Source organism: Chelon labrosus, assembly GCF_963514085.1.
Source record: "Chelon labrosus genome assembly, chromosome: 8".
NCBI classification, from domain to species: Eukaryota; Metazoa; Chordata; class Actinopteri; order Mugiliformes; family Mugilidae; genus Chelon; species Chelon labrosus.
In genome coordinates, this window is record NC_140358.1 from 16,057,428 (window position 1) to 16,084,725 (window position 27,298).

General features: G+C 42.4%; 1 protein-coding gene across 1 annotated transcript; it reads left to right on the plus strand.

Annotated features, from left to right (window-relative positions):
* The first annotated feature begins 49 nt into the window (after nt 1-49).
* On the plus strand, nt 50-24,466 carry abcb7 (ATP-binding cassette, sub-family B (MDR/TAP), member 7). The gene is made up of 16 exons (XM_084549638.1): nt 50-204; nt 1,622-1,705; nt 1,792-1,869; nt 3,250-3,369; nt 6,525-6,657; nt 8,355-8,623; nt 9,348-9,436; nt 9,552-9,639; nt 14,048-14,222; nt 14,742-14,899; nt 16,902-17,065; nt 17,236-17,365; nt 17,841-18,012; nt 20,355-20,458; nt 21,157-21,264; nt 22,677-24,466. The coding sequence occupies exons 1-16, from the start codon at nt 55-57 to the stop codon at nt 22,893-22,895; spliced, it is 2,241 nt and encodes a 746-aa protein (XP_084405764.1). The 5' UTR covers nt 50-54; the 3' UTR covers nt 22,896-24,466.
* Nucleotides 24,467-27,298: the final 2,832 nt, after the last annotated feature.

Below are 27,298 nucleotides of genomic sequence, written 5' to 3' on the forward strand. Positions count from 1 at the left end.
GCCGGATATGACGTAGTCGGCGTGTTGACTAACCGCCTTTCTACTTTCCTCAACATGGCGCCGATGTTGGCACCGCTGAAATGCGGCTTTCACTTTCAAAGGCGAAAACTGGCGTTTATTATCCGACAGACGAGCTCGTATCACGTTTGGAACAAAAGTCGAGCTGATCACGGGACGGACCATAAACGCCAAAGTACATATGTGGTGAGTGAGGCGGCGGTCGCTTTGGAGAGGACACGGTGTTTTTGGTGCGGCAGTCACCACCACGCAAGGGCAGAGATGCAAAGTATTTCTAAGTAACTTCCAGGGAAGCCAGGATTAATTATTTGGCTTAAGTTTCACGTTTATTTGAAAGTCCGTTCGCTGTCATGTTAATATACTGTTTGTTGACCATTCTTCTAAGTTTGCTCTGGACGACACGGCTAGCTAACCGGCTAACTTAACAACTTAGTTCAGTTACCTCTGTTGACATTGGCTATTTACCATCGTTGTCAGTGGTTACAAATGCGTGAAATGTACCTTGAATTGTGACAGAATGTCAAGTGAACGGATAATATAACACATATATTTGTTTTCTTAACAATAGCAGCCGGTAATCAGCGTGTGCTAACCATGTAGCATGACAGTGGGCTCAGTCACGTGTTATTACTGACAAGTTAGATAAGGTTGTCTGTCCCACCCGGACAACTGGTGTTGACAGACTGGTATAAGATGATATGGTACTTTTACTATTACCCAGCCACCAGCCTCTTAATTAACTCTTTATCATAAAGCACAGCATGAATTTAGTTTGTTTTAAATATAGCAGTGATTCAGGTTATGTCTATTTCTGGGGGGGTCACAATTAGTTGTTTTGTAAGTTTTTCTGTTATTTTGTCATCCATCCGTCCATTTATGTCTGTGAGATCGTTGCATTAGTTGTAGCTGGTCTTACCCAATAAGCTCCCAGCTCAGTGGGGTTTGCCAGTATTTCATACAGAATCTGTTTGCATAATGTGCCAGGTCATCAGAGATAAGCAAAATATTCAGTGATTCAGTGTCTTCAAGGAAATAAAAGTATTCAATATTTGCCCACTCACACATCAATAAAGATACGCATGTTTTGTTAGAGTCTTATTGTAAATGTGGCTTAAACATAGTCAAACCACCCACACCCGTTTTGCATTATGAAGCATTCAACCTCTGTAGGCGTGTTAGTCGGTTTCCTCCTGCATAAACCGTGGCTGCTCAAGTTGAGTTTTTATTTTCCACGGGTTTTGAAACGATTTGAACGTGGTTTGAAGTGGATCCTATAGATGTTTTACAGTGTCTGCTAGTCGCACATTTACAGAACGCTTTCATAGCATTAATGGCACCTTCTCAAATCAGTCCTGCAGCTCAACCAGCGTCTCCTCTATTCAGCTCTTTTCCCATCTTTGCATAACCTTTGAACTTGGACCTGTGTTGACTTTAAACTATGAGAACTTTGGTGAAAGTGCACAGGGAAGAAACTGTTCTGTCTGTGTTTGTTTCTGTTGGAATAAAGTGCAATTGCAGTCAGTTATTAGCGTGTCTGAATATTTAAACATTCGAATGAAGCGATGAGAAATATCAGTCAAATGAGCCGTCTCTTGTGTTTCAGTTAACGTCCCCTCCCCTCCTACGAACAGCAACATGGAACACAAACGGGAGCACAAACAGTCGTCAGATTTTGGAGGCGGCAAAAGTAAGTGTGCTTGAGAAACATATCAAGAGTCAGTGTCTGTGTGATCACAATCAAACATAGAATAACAGTTTATTATGTTTTCACAGCATTTGCAGGTGACGGACAAACGGACATGTTGGCACGGACATGCGGGAGGAGGTCTAAGTGCAAATCCAAAAAATGTGGTGAGTTGAAATTATTCAGAGAAACACTTTTTTTTTTTTTGTTGTTGTTGCTGTGTTTGAGAGCTAAAACAAACAAAGCTCTCATTTTAATACAGTGTACTCTGCCTAAAACCAGTGGGTATAGTCAGTATAGATTTATGTTTACTTTAATATGATAAGATCCTTTCGGTTACAGTTGCAATCCTCAACTTTGTACAGATAAAACTTTGCTGTCTTTGCTGATATATCTGTTTATCAATTCATTGTTATCTAGCCTTTGTGTTGGGGTGACTGTGTTAGCTTTCTAAAGCTATGTCCACACGACTGATTGAACTCTTGCAAAAGGCTGCAAGTCATTTTCAGTGGAAGCTGCCGATATGAAGCTATAAACCGACGTCAGACATTTGACGCTGTGTGACGCATGTGATGTCCAGCTTAAATTTAAACCGGCTTCAGCGTTTTTCATGGCCTTAATGAGCTCTTTTGATGCTCCGGCCAATCACACGTGTTTTCCTCACCAGCTTATTTTGTAAATGTATGATGACAACAAGCACTTGAGCAAAACTTCAGTTGCTACTCACTGGCCGTGTACCTGTTCATGCTTGTACATACGGCTGATAGATTAAGTAACTTTTGTGTCATCTGTGCTCATTTAAAAGCAATACAAAGTTGTATTTTTGCAGTTTACAGCTTAAAATGTTGTATTTAAGTAAAGGACAGTTTAACTTTAACCGAAAGCTGTCTTAGTCTTTCTTCTTCTGTTTCCTCCTTCACTCATGGTTCAGAAAACTTCAATAATACGTTAAACTGTTTGTTAGTCCTTCCTTCACAGCGTCACATATTGCTTGATAGTATTTGATTAAAAGCAGGTGTTGGGCACATTCACTGTAATTTGCTCGGAGGTGCTGCCATACAGCAGAGTTGTAACACGGGGGGCCACCATATTGAGTGGATTAGAGGAATTACTGCATATCCTTTGGCCTGCGGAGAGTCCCTGTGGCAGATGTGTGTCGGAGTGTAGGTAAACAGCCATGTTGGCACCAGTGGGCTCTCAGCTTTAGCTGGGATGACAGCCCAGGTGTCTCCTGGGACTTGTCGTGTCAGACTGGATCCCCAAGTCCACCTGGAGACTCTCCTGTCGTTGCTGCTGCCAGATCTCCCGGGGGACCCCCGTTGACATTTGATGTTTCTTGTGTCTGCCCAGAGGTTATTGTGATTGTCACACTGAATGGAAAATGCAAGCTAGTTGCCAATACTGGAAAACATATGGCAAGTTGTAAAGTTCACATTTTAGTAATTACAGTTGTACACACTTGACATGTGTTTTTCAAGACGGACTGATTTCTAAAACCAACACTCTGTGATCTAATAAGAAGTGTTGTTATCATTTCTTCTTCACAGCTGAAGGAGGTGAATTCAACCCAGATCCTGTCAGCAATGCTGTCTTACGTTTGGCCAAAGGACAGACCAGACCTGCGGGCCCGTGTTGCCATCTCTCTGGGCTTGCTCGCTGGAGCCAAGGTCAGTGGACAAGTCACGTTTATTAAATTTAATGGCATCTTTCCCATTTATTTCTTTTTATTTTTTTGTAATATAAACCTGATGTGTGATTGAGAGACACATTTATTCCCTTAACATTAAGGAAGTTGCTCCAGTCTATGTATCATTTTTGTCCTTACTTTAGTCATACTTCTCACTTCTGCTTTGTTGATTTCTTCCCCCTCAAAGTAAAAGTTTTAACAACAGCTAACGCCCTCCTTTATTTCATTAAGACTTCGATATTCTCAGATACATCTTGATCAAGCTGAAAGACTCCAGTAAGATGTTTAGATGAAATAAACTGTGCTGATTATAGGAGCTATTGATGGCCTTGTTGGCCATCATTAGCTTTGTGGTAGCTTACATAACACCCACTCCAGGCTTCACTCATCATCCATTCCAACAGCTTCAGAGTCAGTCTTGCGTGTTGCTGCTTGTTTTAATTTGTCCCTGTATTCAAAAGGGATGCATCATAGAGAATTGATAATTGGAAAAGGCAATTATTAATTTTTCCTCCGTTGGTGAATAAACAATACCCAAATTCCTAATAAGAATAATAAATCTTGTAAGTAGCTGCAGATATCCAGAGCCTCTTTTTTTTTTTGACTGGGTCTTGCATTGAAAAAGCAGCCGTACCTTTTTACAGTGAAACCGTGGAGTACGCTGAACAAGAGAAGGGATGATCCAAGGTTGCTGCTGACATGAATTAAACCCACAAGATTAGTGTCAGAGATCAGTCTTTTAAATTCATGCCGTCTCTGAGGCAAGAATTCAAGAAAGAATGACGGTGTTCAACCAATAAGCCTGAACAGGCACAAAGCCTCCTAAACACTAACTCATGTCAGGGAAGGCCACAGGATCACTGGTTTGGCAGCAGCACATCATTGTTTTTTGGCAATTCTGGTATGAAAAGCACGGTCATGTGATGCATCTTTTCTCTGGTAAGATGGTCTGAATTCCTACAGCTGAGATTTGGCCACTCATACAGAAAAGCACTAGTGACCAAATAGTATTTAGTAACTCTGGAAGGGAACAAGCAATCACGTTTGCAGAATTAAAGCCTAATAATTGCAGTTATAATATTATGTTGTGCATTTGCTTGCTATTTTGAATTGCAGAGGTATTCCTTAGTTACATCAGAACATAATAATGAATGTGCATAAAGTTGACCTCTAGTTTCACAAATGACAGACAAATGTCTTATTTCTTAGCATTTTAGAAGTCTAAACGCATCTCTGTAAATGACAGGAGAAAAAAGTTTTAATAATATATCTAATAATAATAACGCGTTTACCAACTTATAATCAACTGCTCAAAGAAAGTCTTTTGTTGTCATGGTTGACCCCTAGCCCGCTGCGTCATTTTGTCTAAATGTCTGTAGTGGCCATCGAGTCTTTCCAGACCAACCATAAACTGTAATCACTGCTTTATGAACTGCCTACATCATTTTGTAGACATCATAAAATTGATAATTTTGAAAATTACCTACCCATGATGCCGTTGTCTTTTTCAACTATAGTGGTGTTTTATTGAAAACCAACATCAAAACATTGTAAGACGGGGTTATTAAAAATCCTTCTTTGCGTAATCAGATAACCTCTCTGCTTTGACCGCCTTTTGCTCAAACAGCATGAGCACTTACCATAGGTGATTGCACTGGGTAAAGAACCCACGTAAAACTAAGAAATCAATGTGCATTTAAAACTGATAGCATTTTGCTAAAATAAATAATTGCATGCATCAATCAGTGTGTGATGTAGTTCCTCTTCCTTTGTTGATGGTCTCTAATTTACACCCTGGAAAACAATCACAAATTCACAGCTCCTAAATAAGCATGTCCTGCTGCCACTCAGCATGGCTCCCTCTAGTGTGTGCTAAGGAGGAGAGAACACGCACATGCAAGCCAATCTTCTCCCCCTATTTTCCTGCTTGGCTGGAGTTAACCTCGATTTCTCCAGTTTGTCTGGTTGAACCGAAACCACCAGCAGTGTGGTTGCAATTTTTAAATCAACTGAATAATTATGTGGTTACAGTGCATCACACCTCTGCCAGCCACATTATCATTGACATTTTCATTTCAAATAAATGATTATACACAAGCTCTTGTTTTGTTGCCCTCTCTGCCTGCCTGCCTGCCTGTATGCCATACTATAAGCTTAAGCTGATTCTTTATAGCCTGAAGCCTTTTCTCCTCTACTTGACACAGCCTCTCTATTACAGGATGACACACTGCCAGGTACAGATTGACATATTGCCGATTTAATCTCGGCGTTGGTCGTTAATGGATTAAAAGAGTGCATCCAACCTTATCATGCATTAGTCGTAAAATTGAGGACATGTTTTGGCCCTCTGATAATAGGCTCAGGCTATTTTTGTGTCATGTTCTGTTGTCTTGGTAGCAAAGTGGCAGATATTGTTTTTCCTTGAGGGACTCGGAGGACTTCTATTGTCTGAGTAATACCCAAGTGTATACAGCAAGAACCCTGGAGATGTAGCTTTTGCGGTTTAAATGGTGCATTATTAGGTGTCCTGGTGTGGGTTTGTTCTTTATGTGTTATTTTTTTTACATCATTGTAGCTATTTTATCGAAATTGTACTTATTCGGAAATCGACAGGAGCGAAAGAACAAAAGGCAACCCTCCGCTATGTTAGGTGAAGAGGTTCAAATGAAATGGGTTTCAAATGAAAATGCTTTGCTGTGTTCTCTCTGTCCTAATGTGCAGCGGACCGCCCAGCCTGAGTCACACAGCTGTCCCTGTGCTTTTAATTAGCCCTAATAACCATTTCAATTCCATTAGCAGGAAGCTCCAGCCTCCTCACCAGCACCAGCACAGCCAGTCAAGAAGAGTACATGTGCATGAATGCACGTTCACACAGCATACTATACATAGGTATACTTGAATGCACCTGAATAGGTGGCATCGGATGTACCTCGTAAACTATTCTTGGTATGATTGGTGTGCATGCATAGAGAGGCACCGCAGAGAACTAGAAAAATGGCAATAGGCTGCATCGAGCATATGTCTGCGTAATAGGCTATTTGAAACCGTTTCCACCGCTCTCTTTTTTTTTTTTTTTTTTCTCCTCTTATCTGAATGTTTCCTTCCCTCCCTCTCTCTCTCTCTCTGCCTTTCCAGATCACCAATGTGATCGTGCCCTTCATGTTTAAGTATGCAGTGGACGAGCTTAACCAGATGTCGGGACACATGCTGAACCTGAATGACGCGCCAAGCACTGTGGCTACCATGGCAACGGCTGTGCTGATTGGCTGTAAGTCCCAGACTTGTACTGCACTGGCAGGTGCCATGCTCATCAGAGGGGACTATGGGACTGCCTATTATCTACAGGTTGACCTTTCGCAACACATTCATATCAATGCCGCTCCCCATCGTTCGCTTCTCCCTCTCATTGTTTACACTATGAGCTTCGTTCTGCATCAGAGTTCACTTCTTTTAATCCACACGACCCTCTTGTGAGTACTGACGACTTTTCAGTGTGATACTTGTGTGCTCCCAAGGCAAACGGAGGTGGATGCGTTCCTAAAGCAAAGGAAAAGAAATGTCCTTTGAAAGAGGTTGGATATGTTTTTAGTGAGGCCAGGGATGTCTCTTTCACTTAATTTCTTGAGAGTACTTCTTTTTTTTCTCGCTCTTTTTCCAAATGGGCAAGCAAGTAAAAAAAAAAAAAAGGGAGCGAGGGGTGAAATGTGAATGTTTAGTTCCCTCCTGATTAGAGTAGTTTCTCTCTGAGCTGGTGATGAAAAGTGGTAAAAATGAATAAACATCGTGAACTTGACACCCACTGCAAGGCCTTTCCTGAGACCAGCTTGGATGCAATGTACACCTAGAACAGTGGCCACTTATTTTAATGAGCTCACTTAGGCCTTGCACACTAATGGTACATGTATAATAAGAATGCAGGCATTTCCAATATAGAAGATTTTTTTTTTTATTCCTTCTTCGTGACACCCAGGACCTGGTGCTTGGAGCCTGCAGTGACTGGTGTAATTTGGCTGAAAAGGTTGCACAGTGCTCATCCTACCTTGTCAGATGTGGACACATTGTTCATTAGATGAGCATTCCTATTTAACGCCACATTACAGCCCCATGAAGACCGGCAGACAGAGCGATTATTACCCTGACTTTGGTCTCGGCAGACAAGTCATGTGTTCACACAACTCGGCGAAATCACCACAGGAAGACCATGTGTCATTCAAACACAGACTAATATCGATTTGTGACAGTCATGCTAGCCACCTGGTTGTATAACAATTTATGAGCAGTGTGAGAGATTAAATAATTGACTTTTTTTTAAGTATTACACTGGGTAATTTGTTTGGACTGAACTTCTTTGGTTTTGCAGCTTTTCGGTTATCTTTCTTCAAAACAACTCCCCGTTCATGCAATAACAAAAATAAATTACAGAAAAGCTATGCTGCTAACATCCACCCTCATCATTTAGAGCCAGTCTCTAACCATTGTGAATTTTATTGACATTTTTTCCATCACAGTCTTGCTAAACCTCATCTACCTCTTCTAGTATTCTGCTCACTTGCACACAACACTTTTGTGCACCCTCCTTTTCTTCAGTCTGCAGTGTGCCGGCCCGCCATAGTAGCGAGGTTTCAGACAGCATCCTGCTCTGTAATTACAGACGCAGGGCTGTTGCAGCACTGCAGGGCTAGCAGACAGGAGATGATTTGAAAGACCTGTCCTGCCACCTCAAACAGTATTTCCCTTCAGAGCAGTCGATGTCCTTAAAACCTGTCTATTCTCAGCTGCCTCAATATGCTGTATTACTTCTAATAGGACAGGAAAAAAGTATGGGTCAGATTCTTGTTTTGCTGCTTCATAACAGTCTTCAGTATTTAAGATGACGATAGATTCTCACTTGATGGCCCTGCTGTTAAAACCTCCCCGATTTTCACAGCAGGTGTCCTAAACTCTCCGTCTCCTCCGCTATCCCAGATGGTGCCTCACGGGCTTGTTCAGCCCTCTTCAACGAGCTGAGGAACACTGTGTTCGGCAAGGTGGCCCAGAGCTCCATCCGTCGCATAGCCAAGAACGTCTTCCTCCACTTGCACAATCTGGATCTGGGTTTCCATCTCAGCCGACAGACGGGGGCGCTGTCCAAGGCCATCGACCGCGGCACACGGGGCATCTCCTTTGTCCTCAGTGCTCTCGTCTTCAATCTAGGACCCACAGTCTTCGAGATGGCCCTTGTCAGTTCTATTCTGGTGAGTTCCAGGGCTAAATCAAGGCAGTGTTGATGGTAATCACAAGCTTTGTTGTTGTAGCATGCTACTAGAAACACTACTTAAAATTTGTGGCTTTTATTTCTTGTTGCCGTTGCCATTTCAGTCCTTAATGTTAGCTCAGGACCTTCCATCACCTTGACACTCTTCGTAGCAGATTGTCCGTAAATTAATTTCGGGGATATTGTCTCATTTACATTCTAAATGGAATATGAATCCCTGTGAACTTTTAGTGGAAACACAGAGTCCATTAGTGTCAGTGATGAATCCCAATGCTTTGTAGCAGCTTAATGTCCTCCTGCAGAGTATGCCCTAAACAGATGCCCCCCCCCCCCCCCCCCCGCCCCCGCCACCCCTCCTTGGCCACCACTGAAAGAATTGGCTCATCTATAGCTTCATGCTATTACTCCATTCTGGACCGTAATGTCAGATTGCCTGCAATGACGGCAGACTCCATTGCCCAAATAGCTAAAGCATTAGCACGATTACTTCTTGTAGTTTCCCGTCCATTTGTAACACTCAATTTCATAGTGGAATGGTCAAAAACAGTACCTTCTCAAAATACCGTGTGATTTCATGTATAATGAACACAGAAATCTGGCGGTGTTATGTGGTCGCTTGACTTTTTATCACAGAGCTTGTTGAGTTACATTATGTAAAAGATCCTTTGTCCCGACTCTTTTTTCTTCTTCTTTTCATTCCCCAGTATTACAAGTGCGGTGGACAGTTTGCAGCAGTGGCCTTGGGAACCTTGTCAACATATGCAGCTTTCACGATTCTTGTGACTCAGTGGAGGTATGAGGGAGGATTTTGCTACTATCTTCTGTGTGTAAAAGACATTCGGTAAATCGTTCTGTGTCTCCGCCGTTAAAATGGTCACTAATTGGCCGAAACGTGTCTCCGCACGCAGGACTCGTTTCCGGATAGAAATGAACAAAGCTGACAACGATGCGGGCAATGCAGCTATTGACTCGCTGCTCAACTATGAAACCGTTAAGGTGAGTTTCAGCCCACACACACACAAACAATCACACATGTGCTCACGTACACACAGCTATCATACACCCCTTTTTAAGTCCTCCTCGACTCCCACCCCTCCCCCTGCGTCAATCCTTCCCTTTTATCTCCTGCTTGCTGCTCTTCTTCCTCCTGCTCACTTAAGCCCGGCACAATGATGTGAACAAATATTTGCTTGTCTGAGATAATAGTGTTTCACTGGCATGATTGCCACTGTCACAATTTGCCTTTTAATCCCTCTCTGTGTCTCATGCTACGTAAACATCTGAAATCTTTTTGACAATCTCTTTGAGAACAGTGGAATTTAGGGTCGTCATAGCCAGCCCCTGTATCGGTTATCAACCTATTACAGAGCTGTGTCTCAACAATATAAGCCCATAGACCTTGGTTGAGATTACGATTTGAAAAACATCTTCATATAGAGTGATAGAGTGATCTTGAATTTCCCTCGGGATTAATAAAGTATCTATCTATCTATCTATCTATCTATCTATTCAATATGATAAGATTTCAAATACTAATATTCTCTACACTGATCAGGCCTAATATTGTGTAGGTCTCCCTTGTGCCTCCAAAACGGTTTTGACTCATCAGGGAATAGACACGGGCCTTCTGAGGGTGTCCTGTGGGTGTCTAGCTACAGAATGTAGTTAGTCGGGGCTTTTGGGTCCTATGGGTTGAGGAGAGGGGCCTCTGTGGATCAGACTTGTTCCAGTGCATCCCACAGATACTTGATCAGTTTGGGATCTAGTGAATTTGGAGGCCAGGTCAACACCTTGTGCTGTTCTTCATGTTTTTTTTGAGTTGTTCCTAAAGCGTGTCCCTGTGTCAGGCTGCATTCTGCTGGGTGGGGGTCTGGTCTGGTCTGGTCTAGGTGGGTGGTACATAGGGTTAGGGTCTAAGTAACATCCACGTGAATGCCAGGTCCAGAAGTTTCCCAGCAGGACATTGCATCAGCACAAGATGGTTATTTACGTCACCTGTCAGTGGTCATAATGTTATGCCTGATCGGTGTATGTTGCCACTAAAATTACTGAAAGCGTACTTTCCTGTATAAACTGGACCATTATAATCAAATCTTTGCCCTTAGAAGTAGGATCTTAATCTGAATCATTGATGGTTGACCAACAATCAGTGTCATTGATTAATGTATCTCGCTCATCTAGATCAGTGGCCCCCAACCTTTTTTGCGCCACGGACCGGTTTAATGTCAGACAGCCGGAAGGTGTAGCAGATAAAAACAAAATAAAATGATAAGATCGGCATAAAAACTGTAGTATTTTCTCTATAAAATAATAATAATAATAAACGTAAATCCACTGTGTATTCATGTGCAACTTTATTAGCAGCGTCCTAATAACGTCACACCAGCAACAGAACATGACATGAGTAACATCCTCTCTGCCCCAACGCTCTCTGGTCGCTATGGTAACGTTAAAACATGCCTTCAAAATAAGACACACCACAAAAACAAAAAGTGCATGAAAATACTAGCTACTAGCAATAGCACTGAATCAGTGGGAGCCCTGCGCTTGTTTTGCTCCAACGAGACGGTCCCATCTTGGGGTAATGGGAAACAATGAAACTCGAAGTGTGTTGCTTATGTCCAGTCTGCTCCGTAATTTTGTTTTGGTTGCTGTCACTGCAGAAAACCCTGCTTCACACAGACAAGATGTCGGAAATGGCAACAGCGTTTTCAATGCTGTTGTGGCTATCTCCAGGTATTCTGCCATGACTTTAATCCAGAACACCGGCAGAGTTGTTGTCTCGAACAGACGTTTAAGGCCCCCGTCATTTGCGATCTCAGGACGTATCACGTGATCTATGGTCTCGAGGCCTTGACATGCGTCAAGAGTGAGTCATAGACGGATGTAATGGAGAGAATCTGGTCATTTTTCAAAATAAAACATCATTCAGACTCAGATAATAAATCAAACGGAAATAATGGAAGTTATTTATTATCTCTGTGCGGCCCGGTACCAAATGACCCACGGACCGGTACCGGTACGCGGCCCGGGGGGTTGGGTATCACTGATCTAGATGATGTGGGTCACAGTTCTCACTTCTTTGTTTTTACCAAAGCAGAGTGTGGGATTTTAAACAAGTCTAATAACAGTCTTGCACTAAATCCCCCTTCATAACTGTTATAATGTTCAGTTTATGTTGACAGTGTAATAAAAGGTGGTAATTCAGCTGGATGCTCATTTTGGTGGATGTAGTTTGTGGTGCTGTTGAACTGAATCATTTAGACAATAGATGCATAGTATTACAAACAGCCTCCAAAATAAATAGCACAGTTGACTCAGCAGCTCCCTCAGTTATTTTAAGCCAATGCTGAACACTATAACCTGCATGAAGATGAGATTTAATGCAGGGCTCATTATATTAGAATGTATTTCACTAGTGTACCTAATAAACTGGCAACTGAGGGTATGTTAAAACTTAATTATGTTAATAGAGATCATACAGTAACAGTTATTTAAACAAATAAATGTGTACATATGATTTCTACTGTAAACCACTGACATTTACTTACTAATAAATGTTTTAATGGCAAAAAATGCCAAAAATACTAAAAAACAAATCCTTAATCTCAGAATTATGTTACCCAAATAAATAGCACAGTAAGAAGAACTGGAATTATTTAGCATTTTTATTTGAAAAATTAAGCTCAAAATAGTTGATTCATATTCTGTCGATAGATTAATTAATCATTTCAGCTCTAACACATTCAGAAAACACGCAGTTTGCCAGATTTCTACCTTTTTCTTCTTTCTTTGTCTCCCTCTCTCTCTCACTCTCCCTCATTCTCAGCGATGCTCTTCTTCTCTCAGTGTGAAATTGTCCACCCATTTTTTTGTAAATGTCACTCCAGTCGCTCCAAACAATGAGACATTTATCACTGGACATTCAGGACTATTTTCCTGGGTTAGTCACTGACCCAAAATTGTGTCTCAATTATAGTTTTGGACTGAAAGGTGGCTGCCATTGGAGGTTTTATTTAGAATAGAAATGTCAGCTGAGAGCCGGGGTTGTTTATGGGTGCATGTGAGACTCACAGACACCTGGCATGTGTGATTTGGTCTGTAAACATTACTTTATGGTTATTTTTAATCTGCATCTTTTGGTGTTTTAGGGCTCTTTCTAAGTAAACGCGTTATACACATACAGACGTAACCACCATCAAGTTTTGGGTGATTAGTCGGCCGTTCCAGATATATTTCGGTTACCATGTTATTTTCTTTGCTGTATTATTTTCTGTCTTGTTTTTCTTAACGGTTTGTTCTGTGTTATTTTGTGTCATCTGTGTCAATGCGGCCAGATTTAGCATCACTCTGAGCTGTGAGTGTGCATATGTAATTAGATCTCCGCCCACTCAGAAATCCGTTCCACTTTCACAAAGGGCTGGATGAGAACCTGAACACGGTGCCTTGCGCTGCTTCGGTTTGTCCTCCATGTGCTACTTTCTTGTCTTTCTCTCTCTTTCTCTCTCTCTGATTCGCTGCATTTCCTTATATGCAAATCAGTGGCAAGTCGGTAGCTGCACAGCCTCACTGCCGTTAGCTGGAGAAGCAAATCGCCCACTTAACCAGAGCAGGGGAAGAATAATGCAAACTAAACAAACAGCAGCACAGCAACAATATTAAGTAATTGGCAGCAGAGCTGAGGAGGTCTGTTGTTATGATTATGCTGTCGTTTTATGTGCTCAATATAAGAGATGTGCTTGTGACTGATTCATGAGGCCTTTTCTTGCTAAATGATAGCTGTATGTCTTAATTAGAATTAGTACTGCTTGTGTTGCATTACACTGAAGAGAGCTATCCGTGCTCTGCAAAGTAGGTGTCTGTGGAAGCTGCTACACATGTAAATACTGAGGGTGATGACGGCGCCAGTGATGAAAACTCTGCAGCGGGTTCTTGTTTAACTTGCAAGCGATGATTTGGCTTTCCCTCCAGTGATAACTGTATAAGATTTCTGACTATTGTTTTGCCACAATCGCTAGGCTCTGCCAGTGCTTCAGATCTAGACCGGTTTGCAAAGCGGGCTGTGGATTTTGCTCTATCGCCCTCTACATCGTTTAAAATCTGTTGGGAGCAGATGAAGATACAGAGACATGAAAAAGTGCTTTAGAGGCCAACCGAGTCCCAGACTATGCCCAGAGCGGTCACTGAGAACAAATGCAGCCTTGAGGCAGGCTGTGCTAAAGTGTCTATCTGCCTGACACTGCTCTCCATGCTTCCTTAACCTCTAACCTCAACCATATTTGTGTCTCTCCCTCGTTCTCCCTCATCCTACACTTCCTATCCTTTTGTGAATCCTTGCGTTGTCTCCACGGTCTGTGCTTACTTCTCTCCTCTTTCTCATCATGTTTCTCTTGTACCGCCACAGTACTTCAACAATGAGAAGTACGAAGCTGAAAAGTACGACGCATTCCTGAAGATCTACGAGTCGTCATCCCTAAAAACAACATCCACGCTTGCCATGCTCAACTTTGGCCAGAGTGCCATCTTCAGCGTCGGCCTCACCGGCATCATGTTGCTGGCCAGCAAGGGCATCGCAGCAGGTGAGCGGGTCTGGAGTTTTTAGTTGGTGATGAGAAAATGTGGGTTAAAGTTGAGGAGATTTCTGGGAAATCATTCTTTCAAGACATAAAGCATGACTGTTGTAATAGCATCCAAGAGTAAAGGTGAACAGTACCTCACCTGACCTGAATTCACTTCAGCCCGGAGAAAATAAGATTTGAAAAAAGGAAAGCTTTAAAAAAAAAAATAATAATAAAAACACCTGAAAATCAAATGGACAGATGAAACTGACAAATAAAACCCTGACTGAACTGTATAATAGAAACTAAACGAGAACAAAGCACAGCAAGCATGAAAAAGTGGCATGAATAGAAAATAAAACAGCCTTGATGCAGAAAATGAAATCACAGGGGGGTAGAGATGCTTTGTCTGCTTTTACTACTTGAAAGAAAAAAAGGTTGGAGTGTTATGTTTTGGATCTGGCTTCCAAGAATACATGTATGATACAGTGGGACTGGGTTGTGTACAGTACTGTAAGCTGTTTTGTTGCCATCTTGCAGGTACAATGACCGTAGGAGACCTGGTTATGGTGAATGGTCTACTCTTTCAGCTATCCCTCCCTCTCAACTTCCTGGGTACAGTGTACAGAGAGACCAGGCAGGCACTAATAGACATGCACACTCTCTTCACCCTCCTCAACATCGACACCAAAATCAAGGTACTTAAACGCTCTAACAGAAAAGACAAAAATTGCAGACAGTAGAGCGTTAACACGGGGATCAGGCCCTTTCTTCGTCAGCAACACTGACTGTATAATTGACCAAATGGTTAGAGATTTAACACAGGACTGAGTTATTTTTTTTTTTTTTTTTACTGCTGCATGACTAACCTATCCACATGTGCTGTAAAAAATGATAGGTTGCAGTCAAACGTAGTAATTACATGCTTGATGTCACCCGGGTGCTTCCTCATCTATTGCCATGTGTAATGCATGACACGACTTGCTGCAATAATCTGACCTGCATGTTGATATTATGACAAATCCCTTCAGATCTGTGACAGGCTTCTGCTTTGCATTTAATTTATATTCATATTTAGATATTAAAAAGCTTGGAACTATTAACATTTTAATTAGTGCGTTAATAATTTAGACTGATTTCATAGTAGATAAATAGATAGATAGATAGAGATAGCTAGAGATATTGTTTTTCTTTGTGTAAATTATTTATTTCAGTCCAGTGTTGCAGTTAATTTGTTTATTTGTCTGTTAGGTTACACTAATAATACAACACAAGCTTGTTAAAGTAGGGTGGTTTAGTTTACCACTGATTGGGAAAAGACAGAAAGAGTGACTGGGCAAGGTGTGAAAGGAAAGGTCAAACTGTGTTCAGATGAATGGCGCTTGATTAAAGTTTGTGCGTTCATGCAAATTTGCCCATAGACTAATATAAGGCTTTTAAAGAAAGGCCAGTAACTCATTAGCTACTCACAAATCTAGCTACCAGTCAGTGGTTAGTAGTAGGGAAGTAGGTGGCAGCCTCTTAAGGTTCATTTTTGCCTCTGTTTCATTAATGTTCTTGAACGGACTCTTGTTTTTGATTGCCCACGCCAGCTAGGTCTGCAATTAACCACCATTTTCATTCTTAGAAATGAAGAAATAATTCAATCATAATAAAAAATAATGGTTGAGTGATTACTCTACCAATGGATTAATTGAATAACTGTCTCAGTCCTGGTCCCAACCAACAGCTGCTGCTCTTTATATGCGTTTGCGGCACAACACACGTGTTCTGTGTCTATAAACGCACCTTTAAAACACTTCGTCATTAGACATTTTAAATATATAACCCTCATATTTACACTTCAGTGTAATAGCTATCTTTGTGGGACATTTTATTGCATTTATCTTTTTTTTTTTTTCTTACACAACGGCCCATCTTGCATGCAGAGAGTGCACTTAAACATGTGCCTGCTGCCTGACAATATGAAGGCCATCCCCATCTCCAGCCTGTAATTACACGAGGAGAAATGAATCTGTCCAGTTATTTTTCACTCATCAGTAATATTCCTTTCCATTGTGAATCCCTGTGGAACGGCACTGCCCAGCGGGCCATTACTGTCTGAATGCTTTTTGTGTGTGCGCGTGTGTGTGTGTGTGCGTGGAACACATTGGCCTATTATGTAGATGTAAAATAATTTAAAACTCCTCCTCTCTTGAAACGGCACCAAAAAAATAACAAAACATCATTTTTTTTTTCTACGTTGAGGGGTGTGGAAATTATCATCTGTTTATACTAATGGACTACGAGTTATTTGTATTAATTGACTGAGGTGGATTGTGGGTGATTATGTTGCTATTAGATGGTATAGAAATAGAGCACAACAGGCTTTTACTCTAGGACGAAGGACAGTGTTTTGTTCGCTGCTGACCTTGGCTGCATCTCTGCACTATGCCTGAGCTCAGTATGTATGGAAAGTTTTCATGCTTATTGATCTTTCAGTCACCGTGAAGGGCAGCGCGTTACAAATCAGACGGCCTTTTGCTGTGAATGTCTCTGCTTTATGCTGTACGTGTAGGCTCCATGCTCCCGCATTATGCCTCTTTACAAGGTGTTGGAGTAGCATTGCATCATGTCGAGGCTTCTCTGCCAGTGGCGCTTCTGTATCTGTCTCTTTTCTTTCCACTTTTTAGTTTTTAACCCTCTAATTGTTTCTACTAGGAGAGGGACCTGGCCCCACCATTATCCATCACACCACAGGAGGCCACCATCCGCTTTGAGGACGTCTATTTTGAATACCTCGAGGGCCAGAAAGTCTTGAACGGCGTGTCCTTCGAGGTGCCCGCTGGAAAGAAAGTGGCAGTCGTCGGTGGCAGCGGATCAGGGTAGGTCACCTCTCAGAAAAGCACACTGATTGTCAAAACTTGAGCCAGGTGTGTGTCATCTCATTTGCATGTACGGACGGCCTTATCATCAGATGTCATCAGTAGACAGTGGGGGTGCAGCTCACAGCTCGCAGAATAATGCTGACGATTGGTTCCGCGTCTGGTTGCAGGAAGAGCACCATTGTGCGGCTGTTGTTCCGCTTCTTTGAGCCCCAGCGGGGGAACATCTACGTAGCGGGGCAGAATATCCGAGACGTCAGCCTTGACAGCTTGAGGAAGGCTTTGGGGGTTGTACCTCAGGTCTGAGACACTCCAACACAATAAAATAAATTAAAAACAGGAATGCAAAAATCATTTTATCAACACTATATATCTATAAATATACATATATAGCGATATATATATAGATATACACACACACCACCAATGCATTGTATGTACACCATTGTCCTCAAGTAATAGATGTAACATAAGAGATATTATTGATGATTGCACACAACAAGGGGGCAGCATAGAACAATTTAATATTAATAGCTACCAGTGGCTGTAGAAATAAGCTGAATTCAGATTTTACTGCAGTGAGCTCAGAGGCTGTTCTGAACAGATGGTACATAAACATATTTTTGTCATATGCATGCTTTCTCTTTCTCCCTCTTATTCTCGTCTTTGTGTCTGCAGTCCTCTGTTTCTGTCTCTACTGCAACAGAAATATTCTCCGAAGCCTCATTTTTTTTTCTTCTCTCCCCCCCCCCTCCCCCAACCATGTTGTTGTCAGGATGCTGTTCTGTTCCACAACACCATCTTCTACAACCTGCAGTACGGGAACATCAACGCTACACCAGAGGATGTGTACCAAGTGGCGCGTCTAGCAGGCATCCATGATGCTATCCTCAGGATGCCCCATGGCTATGACACCCAGGTTGGGGAGCGGGGCCTCAAGCTGTCAGGTTTGCTGCACCACTGTGCCTACTGTTTAAATATGGTCTCTCCACACGAGCCAGTGAAAGAGCTGTGTGTTTTGTCTTTTCCCCTGGATAGTATACTAAACTGAAACACAAAAGAACCGGTTCTATCTCAAATAAATTGCTGGTATTGGTTTAATGGAACATAGAAACTCAGGAAGAGCAAGGTCATTTCATGATTTATATTTAATATAATATTATTAATATCGTACAATGATGTTCAGACCAGCTGTTGTTCTGCATCATCCTCTAATTCTTATTTATTTCATGCTCAAATTGGGTTTTTGTCCAACTAACAATCTAAAATCAAACAAATTACTATTATAAAAGAAAAAATCAACTATACACCTGTAAAAGCCACACCAGAATTAATTCATTATAAAAACACACTGCCTGCATGGGTGATTATCTTTCAACCCCAACTGATGCAATGAGCAGCTTCTCATTTCTTAAACAACCATGTCTAAAGAAACTTCCCATAGTCGTGGAAAAGATGTTAGTCTGTTTGAGAAGGGTCAAATCACTGGCATGCATCAAGCAGAGAAAACATTTAAGGAGATTGAAGAAAATACTAAAATCGTGACTGGCGATTACTTAAACGTTTGGTGAAATCAAATGGAAGGAAAAACAACACTAGAACTCAGGGCTGTATTTGATAGTGAAAGTAAGAGCATTTCCACAGTGGTCAGACTCTCCCATCATCAATAGAAGATCTTGGTTAAAAATTAATGCAACACCGGATGGAAATAAATCTTGTGACATTGCAGAAGCTTATCGAAACAATTCCTGCAGCGAATGTGTGCTGTAATCAAAGCTAACCAACGAAATATTAGAGTGTGTGACCTTTTTTTTTTAGGTGACTTTTTTTTGGCCACGCAGTTTAGTTGTGTGATGATTTATTTATTTATGGTTTGAGGCGTTGCATTATTATAAAAGGATAAAAAGGTTGTGAAGTTAAGACGGTTTTAGTTCCAACAGCTAAAACACATTGTAATCATTATCATTTATAATACTGGCAGTACCAAAGGCAAACTATACATTTCAGATAGGAGACATTATATTATGTACAGGAGTTCCTAATGCCTCTTAAATGTCCTTCATCTGCTGCCTTGGACAAACGGCGGCTCAGAAAAACACAATTTATACACTGAACAAACTTCCATTTGGTTATTTAATAAGATTCCTCATAAAGATAGATTAACTGATATGTTACCCATGGAAAAATGTCACTTGATTATTCTGAACATACCACAGTATTTAAGCCGCTTCTGAAACGTAGTGGACCGTGTCCATTGGTAATGTGATTAACTCCACCTGTGTGGAGGTTACTGACTTTATACGTCCACTAAAAATTCTTTTGGAGCTAGAGAATATTACCAGATTGGGCTGTTTAATGTGTTTTTCTTGAGACATGTAAATTCCAAATATTTTAATAATTTTATGGTCCTTTGTATATTCAGTAGTTTCAGTATGGTATGCTGTGAGAAAGGACTGCAACCACATAATAACCTGGACTCTGTGAAGAAGCCTTGGGAGATTTGAGTCTGCACAGCTCTAAATGACGTTACAATCTCTGCAAAGACATGGCATTTGAAATAGTTTCTAAAACTGTGATTAATCTCAGGCTGCACCATCATTATTTTATCATTTTCTTCAATTAGTGTGTGAACTTGTTTAATGGCAAGTACAGTTGAAGTCAGCCTCATTTGATCTACACAAGACTGTAGCATTAGGCCCCTAGCATCACTCCGCAACTCATTTAGTCCACGTATGCACACAGTGTGTGAGCAGTTTCACTCAACAGTCAAGATGCAATTACTGGCAGCACAGATTTCTTTATGTGGAGTGACTAAGTGAGTGAGAGAACGGACAAAATAAAGACATGACTAACTTCTCATTAATTTCACTGCTGCTGTACGTGACAGCTGCCAGCGAGTTTGTGAGAGGAGGAGGAAGAGGAGGAGGAGGGGGGATCAGGAAAGGGGCAGTCTGGGCTCTGAGGCTCCTAACTTCCTTCATTGCTGCTCTCCACTGCCAGCAATATTTACACTCGCTGAATGCCGCTTGCTTTCAAGAGGCCACACACGGCTCATATGCAATAAAGGCAGAGTCAAACACAGTGGGAGAAATCTTTGAGTCCTGCTGATTTTTCGTCACAATTAAATGAAGGTTCTGTTGTGCCAGACTGAAGCCCGTAGCATTGGTATTGTCTGTGCAGACCCTCTGTTTGAGGTAATTATCTGGCGAGGAGACCCAGACAGAAACTTGACGTATTTTAAATCTTCTGGATTTAGCCTGATGTTTATGGCGTCTCTTGTACGTTTCAGGAGGGGAGAAGCAACGCGTCGCCATCGCCCGCGCTATACTAAAGAATCCACCCATCCTCCTGTATGACGAAGCCACATCCTCCCTCGACTCCATCACTGAAGAGGTTGGGCCGACGATGAACGAACACACTGACAGACACTAGCGCGCATGCATGATGTACCCACAAATGCCCGTTCTCTGCTGCACGTACAGGTTGACACCTCGTCGTGACTGCCTACTCGTTTAGCAGAACAAACTCCCACTCAGTCACCTGATGTAGAAACACAATAATTCACCTCACTCCTGCGTCACATACCTGCTGCGACACACACCCCCCAACACACACCCCACACACACGCACACACACACCACCCCCATGTTCTCCCTTGCCACCTGCCACTGTTTTCTCCTTCCTAATCTCCAGCTCAGCCTAAACCACGCAGTCTTTGTAAATGTTACAGTTAATGAGAAAGTTCAGCGTGCCCTCTCCGAACTTCAGGGAGAAGAGTGGGGCAGTAGATGGTAGCTGTTAATTAAGATTTCTGATGTTTTTCCATCATTGTGTTTTTTTACATTATCATATGTAAACACTGGAAATAAAGCATATGAAGGTGGATGTTGCTGAGCAACATTGTGTTGACTTAGCCTCAAACTTTGGGAGTATATTTCATATATATCCTGTCATTCATGTGCTTTTTTTCCCTTAGTATTGTTTTCAGAATCCACATTATTGCAAACTGTGAACTATTTTCCTTTAGATTAGGGGAAACTGTTGTAAAGCTTAACCCAGGGATAATGTTATTTGTCTTTGTGCGCTTCCAGAACATCCTGAGTTCAATGAGGGGGATGGTGAAGGACAGGACATCAGTGTTCATCGCCCACAGGCTTTCAACAATCGTAGACGCAGATGAGATCATAGTGCTCAGTGAGGTAAGAACTCGTCCACTTATTTATTTTTTTTTTACTTGATCTCGTACCTTCTCTGATTAACATTTTCAGCTGTGATGTCAGTACCATGAATAGGAAATTATGTGACAGTTGAGAGTGTCCAAGTATAAACATGCACCGTGTTAATTGCCAATCCAATTAGCCGGTTTTACACTGAAGGGAAGGACGATGACTTGCCCTCTGCCTAACCTTCAGCCCACTGTGTCTGCCAGCAACAAGAATTTAGCAAGTTGCCTCCGTTTTTTGGCACTCATTTATTCTCAGTTACCTTTCTTCGACGTGCACGATGAAAACATGCTTTGTTTAGTTTTTCTCATTAACTTCAACAACAACAGGACACTGTTGGTAGAAGTGAATGTATTATTTTATCCATAAGGGCTCATTAAAGCAGTCAGACTCGACTGGCTGTTTTGGTCAGATGGCGTGTCTTGTTTGTCTCGGTGACTAATAATGTATGGGCCGGCTTCCCAGACACTGATGAGGCCTTCTCCAGGACTAAACATGTCTTTCAGTGGAGATCACAACTCAAGCGGCTTTTCTATGCTGTTTTTGGTCAAATGTGTTTTCACCGAGGTTGGGGGAGCCATGGAGACGCGTACAAGATTGTTTTAACATGTAGGAGCAGTGAATATTTTCTGTGGATTGCCCCTGTGAAGAAAAGCTGAATAGAAAAACGCTGCAGCATGTAATGGGTAGGGCTTGGAGACACTCTAAACCACAAAAGAGACGGAGGGAAGTTGGTTATTATCCGGAAAGTAAGAGTTAATATAAAATGTAACACAGGTGAAGTGACATTTTCCACCAGTGCTGTAGTCAGATGGGATAAAAATGAGAAGAGGATTCTTTGAACTGTGGCGAGTTGAGCATGTGTCGTTCCATGGATCCAGAGTCAGATGGCAGAGATCAGAGGGTCGTGGCGAGGAGGCATGTTTGCGTGTGATGTCGCCATGGCGTTTGCGGGTGTCACCAGCAGAGGACTGCCTGGGGTGCTCATTAAAATAACGAGCGGAAGCAGTCACATGCTCATCTTGGGCGCGCTAAAGATGTTGCCAACACCTCTGCATGCTCATGGGAGGTGGGGGAAGGGGGTGCCTTCATTTGTTGTTCGACTGTGTGGGAGGGATGTGTGTTTGTTGTGTGTGTGTGCGCGCGCGTGTGTCTGCGAGTCCGTGTTTCGGCGAGAGGAATGCAACAGTTGTTGGGGAGGCGGCAGGGATTCTAGGGGGGAGCTGACTCTCCGCAGAGAGTGTGGTCAGCGCTGTGTGGTCATGAAGAGATGCTAACTATAGGAGTCTGCGTTTCTGGCCCCGTTATTTTCACTTTGTGTGAAGCACTTTTTTTGCTTATTTGTTTTTCTTTTTCCCCTGGTTCTTCTTCCTCCCTTCCCCTGCCAGGGTAAAGTGGCAGAGCGAGGCACACACCACACCCTCCTCAGCACCCCGGGCAGCTTGTACGCGGACCTCTGGAACACCCAGAACAACAGAGTCCTCAACAGCGGCAAGAACTCGGCCGAGCCGCCGGCCGAGCGTCTGTCCCAGAAGGAGGAGGAGAGGAAGAAATTGCAGGAGGAGATCCTCAACAGTGTGAAGGGCTGCGGGAACTGCTCCTGTTGAGAGAAGCTGCCACCTCCATGTTTCCTCATCCCTCACAGATGGCCTACGCTGGAATCCCTGGTCTGTGCGGTAATGGGGAGGAAGGGGGGTACATCCCCAGCACCAACCCAGCCAAACCCAGCCAAACCTCCACGCACGTCACTGCCTCTCCTCCTCTTCATGTGAATAAAGGCCACCGCTCGCCAAAATGAAGGAGGAGGAGGAGGAGCAGAACAGGGAGCAAGTGTGTTTAGCGCTGGCTGGTGTCCAGAGATAGAGCTTATATGCCAGTTGTCTCAGCTGAATGAAAGCATAAGAGACCTTGTATATCACATACGTGTGTGTAAGACATCTGTTAGTCAACATGGTTGCCCCCTCCTCATTTTTGACATCAGGTTTATTGACATCTTCAGTTGCACTGGAAACAGATGAGACAGAAGATTTAAGGACTTACATATGCCTCGATGTTGACACAGAATTTGTATTGATTTAATTTTTTAATTTATTAAGAAAATAAATTGAGCCGGTAGTTTGCTTTTTATATCAATGGTGTGTACATACTACAGTATATCCTCCGACTGGGGGATCACAGTTAAACCTTAACCTCGTCTGAACGACACTTTTTCTTGTAAAGCAGATACACGTTGTCCACAGTAATGTTTTCTGATGGTGTTCGCTTTTAAATTGTCACATTTTGTTGATAAATCAAAGAGGGGGACTACAACTTTATTAATATGTCAGGACTCCTCTGTGAGTTGCCAGAATGTCTCAGTCACATTTATAAATATAACACTCAGACTAACGGGGAGGAACTCTAATAAATCATGAATGCTTCTCACCACAACCGGAGCCACATTAAGAGACGACAACTCTTCCATATCATTTAGCCTCGGCTGGGGGACTACGTCTTCTGAGAAGTTATCAGTGGAGTTTCAACAGTGCTAACGCAGCTTTTTAGATGGTATGACCAGAGTACAGAGTTTTCCTCTGACTCTGTAGATGGATGTCCTCATTTTCTGAGGGCTGTTTTGATGGTGATATGCATATTTTGTTATATTCCTTATTGTATATCTATAAATGAAAAATGAATATTTGGGTGTGGATGCAACGATCTGAACCGTGTATTCTGGACTATGTTGATGCGTGAGCACACTTCAGACTAATAAATGTTGACTTTTGTCTAAATAACAAAGCTCCCAGATACTCTTTTTCTGATTAAGCCCGTATCAGACCAGCGTCTCCCATCCAGAGGACAGGTAGCCCTCTAAAACGCTCACGAAGAAGTAATGAAACAAAATCACATCTTCGCTTTTTATTCGTCAGAGGAATACATTTACCCTTTTAGGAGAAATGCTTATTTATTTGCTGGCTAATTTTGAAGGTGATCCATGCATGTCAGTGTTAAATGTGAACCCGCAGCAGCTGGCTAACTCAGTTTAGCATAAAAGAGTGTAAATAAGGGGAACGCTGCTGACCCAGCTCTGTCCAAAGGTGAACAAATCTGCATACCAGCAGCTCATTATTATATCTTGTTTAATACACACAAAGAGCATCCTGGTTTGCAGAGATGGGTTATTCTGCAGAGCTCACTCAAGAATAGTAACACTATATGTAAGATATCAAATATCTTACATATACCGTTTAATTAGTGTGCATGATATTATTACCTTTGGACAGAGACACTGCTTTGTTTCCAGGACAGTGCTAATAGAAGCTAAGTCAAGCTAATGGACTAATGGCTGTTGATCTCTCATCCAAAAAGTGAATAAACCCAGATCCCATAATCTCAAACTATGTCTTCAAATATACCCTGTAATATCACTTCTCCCACCGTCTAACAATATCCCATTCAAACAATCTGAGATCGTAATAATGATTCCTATTTCCTTCAAATGCTAATATGTTAATTTGGACAAGGAGTTGACTTTGTTCGAGTCATGAGCTAAAAAAGGAAAATGTTAGCAATATTGCATTGGTACTGTATTTGCATCAAAATCTTATTGATCACGTATTTAATTAATTGAATTTCCCCGTCTCATTAAAAGTGCCTAGATGCAGGAGCTTTATTAGCTCAGCACTGCGATGGTGAATTACATATGCAGTGATTGTTTTTTACATAAATCACAAAGGTAATTTTATCTTTGACATTTGCAGTTTAATACAAACCACATTCTTATATCCAGCGTCGCTTTGATTAACATCAGAGCGACGCTGGATTCTGAACAGGGTGTCCCCGATGAGTCAGTCCAAGATACTGTTTTAGATTTTGTATTTAGCCGGTTATTGATCTTTCGTCCGCAGAATCTGAGAGGATAAGACCTGTCATGGGGGCTGAAGCTATGGACACAACGGTGACACTGACACTCTCTTTGTGTTCATCGTCCACTGGACAGAATGACAGTGGATCCCCTTCAAGAACCCCAGCAGCTCTCCGGGTCCTCCTCTGGGACCGGGGACGTTAGATGACACTTTTTCGTGAGGCCTTTCGGTGGGATTATAATTGAAACCAAAGCGTGACAAAAACATCCACATAACGTTACAGAGAGGGGCCTGCTGCGCCCCATTGTGGCGCCTCCACCACCACCACCTCCCGAGGAAGTCGCACGTTACAGATGAAAGTAGACTTTGATAAAGCCCTGCTTAAAAAGGGAAGCAACTCGATGATTACCGGTTGGATGGGTCTCCTTTCATGCGTCAGATGTCCAGGCAGAGGAGTTGATGTTAATGGCGTCCTTCTAATCTAACCTGGGAAGAGATTATGAGACTATTCATTAGTGGCTCTCAATGCCGTTCAGCTGCTGCCCCTAACAGGTTATTCGCTAATTATTCAGCGAACATAACTCGCTATGATCTGCCTGGGTTCTCTGAAAGAGCCTCGGATATGGCGCGGTGCAGAATATTTTGCTTTTCCTCGCCTCTGCTGAGGCAAATCTTTGTGTGTGTCTGACGCGGTCAAGGACATAACACTCGAGTATTGAAGTTACCAAGCAATCTGAGATGGACTTACACAGAGAGGGTGTTTGCTTTCTTGCTATTTATGTTTGAAAAAAAATAAAAAAAAGGAGTCACGGGGGATTTTGTTCACTGACCCCCGATTGTTCTGTATGTCGTGCATGTGATTAGTAGTGTTGCGAGCTGTTTGTCTGAATGTCTCGAGGAGGTAATGAGGAAGCCATTTCCCTGTTTACCATGCAGCATTCTGCAGGCGCAAAGGAAGACAGACACACAAAGGCCTCTAATAATGTCCTTAATATGGGGCGCAGCAGGAGAGTCAGCCCCGAATGCAAACCGTGACCTTCCACTGGATGAGAGATTTCCAAAGAATATGCTCCTGATGAACAGAAAAGCATGATATCTCCTGCTTGCATCCACTCTTTCTTTCATTACCGTCCGCGCATGGCTACGTCATATGTGGTGCTTTAGTGCTGCTGCATTTAATATGTAGATCCTCCAAACATGCCCAAAGACCTGCATCCCCGGTCCCAAGAAAGCTGTTGAGAGAGCACAGGTGATAAGAGTGATTCGAGCACACACGTCAAATCCCCGCTGACCCTTCCTTGGCCCGCTGCTGAAGCCTTCTGCGCTTATTTTCATCATGATAACAGGCAGAGCGGGCTGAGACTCAGGGCGGTCCCTCTGCACCAGACAGTCAGCTCACTCCCATCCCACTACAATGGAACTAGTATGTGGCCAAGGGCGTCTACGCCTCGATAAATATGCATCGATGCCTCAGAGAAGATGTAGTTATTTCCACCGTTTTGTGTGGGAGTGTAAATTTATGTGCGTAATCCCTGTGTACTATATCAGTGCTCCTGGTCAAAATGAGAATGAATATTCACAAATGTGTGCACTCGCGCACACACAGCAGGTCCTTTTAAAGTCAATAAACGCAGATAGGGTGGTATTGCCATCTCTGCGCATACAGTGCGCTGCAGATGATGCAACCTCTGAGCAGAGCCTCGTTGATCCGGGCCACACATTTGTAATGTGCACATATGCTCGCAGCAGATACTAAACTTAAGAATCTCTCATGAATCTGAATGGGTTTGGTCCTGATAGGAGTCAAGGTCTTCCTTTTTTGGCACAATAAAAACAACTGAATATGATCAGATACATCAGATGATACTAAATGTCTCATTTAGACTCAATAGATCTTTTTTATTCCTTTTTTTGTGCAAAACTTGCAAAACTCCACTGAAAATGAAACCGCTTTTGGAGATCAGAGTTATTACTGTCTCGTCTAGGGTGAAAATCATCAGGTGACTGACACAGAACTGGTGGATATTTTAAATGTGACTGTGCTAGCTGTAAATCAGAAAAAGTCCCAGTAAGACGTCGCTGCTGTCAAAGAGTCCCACAGGGGCAGTCCCATTATTCACCGTCTAGGACGCAGCTCTGGGGTTTGTGTCTACGTGACATCATCA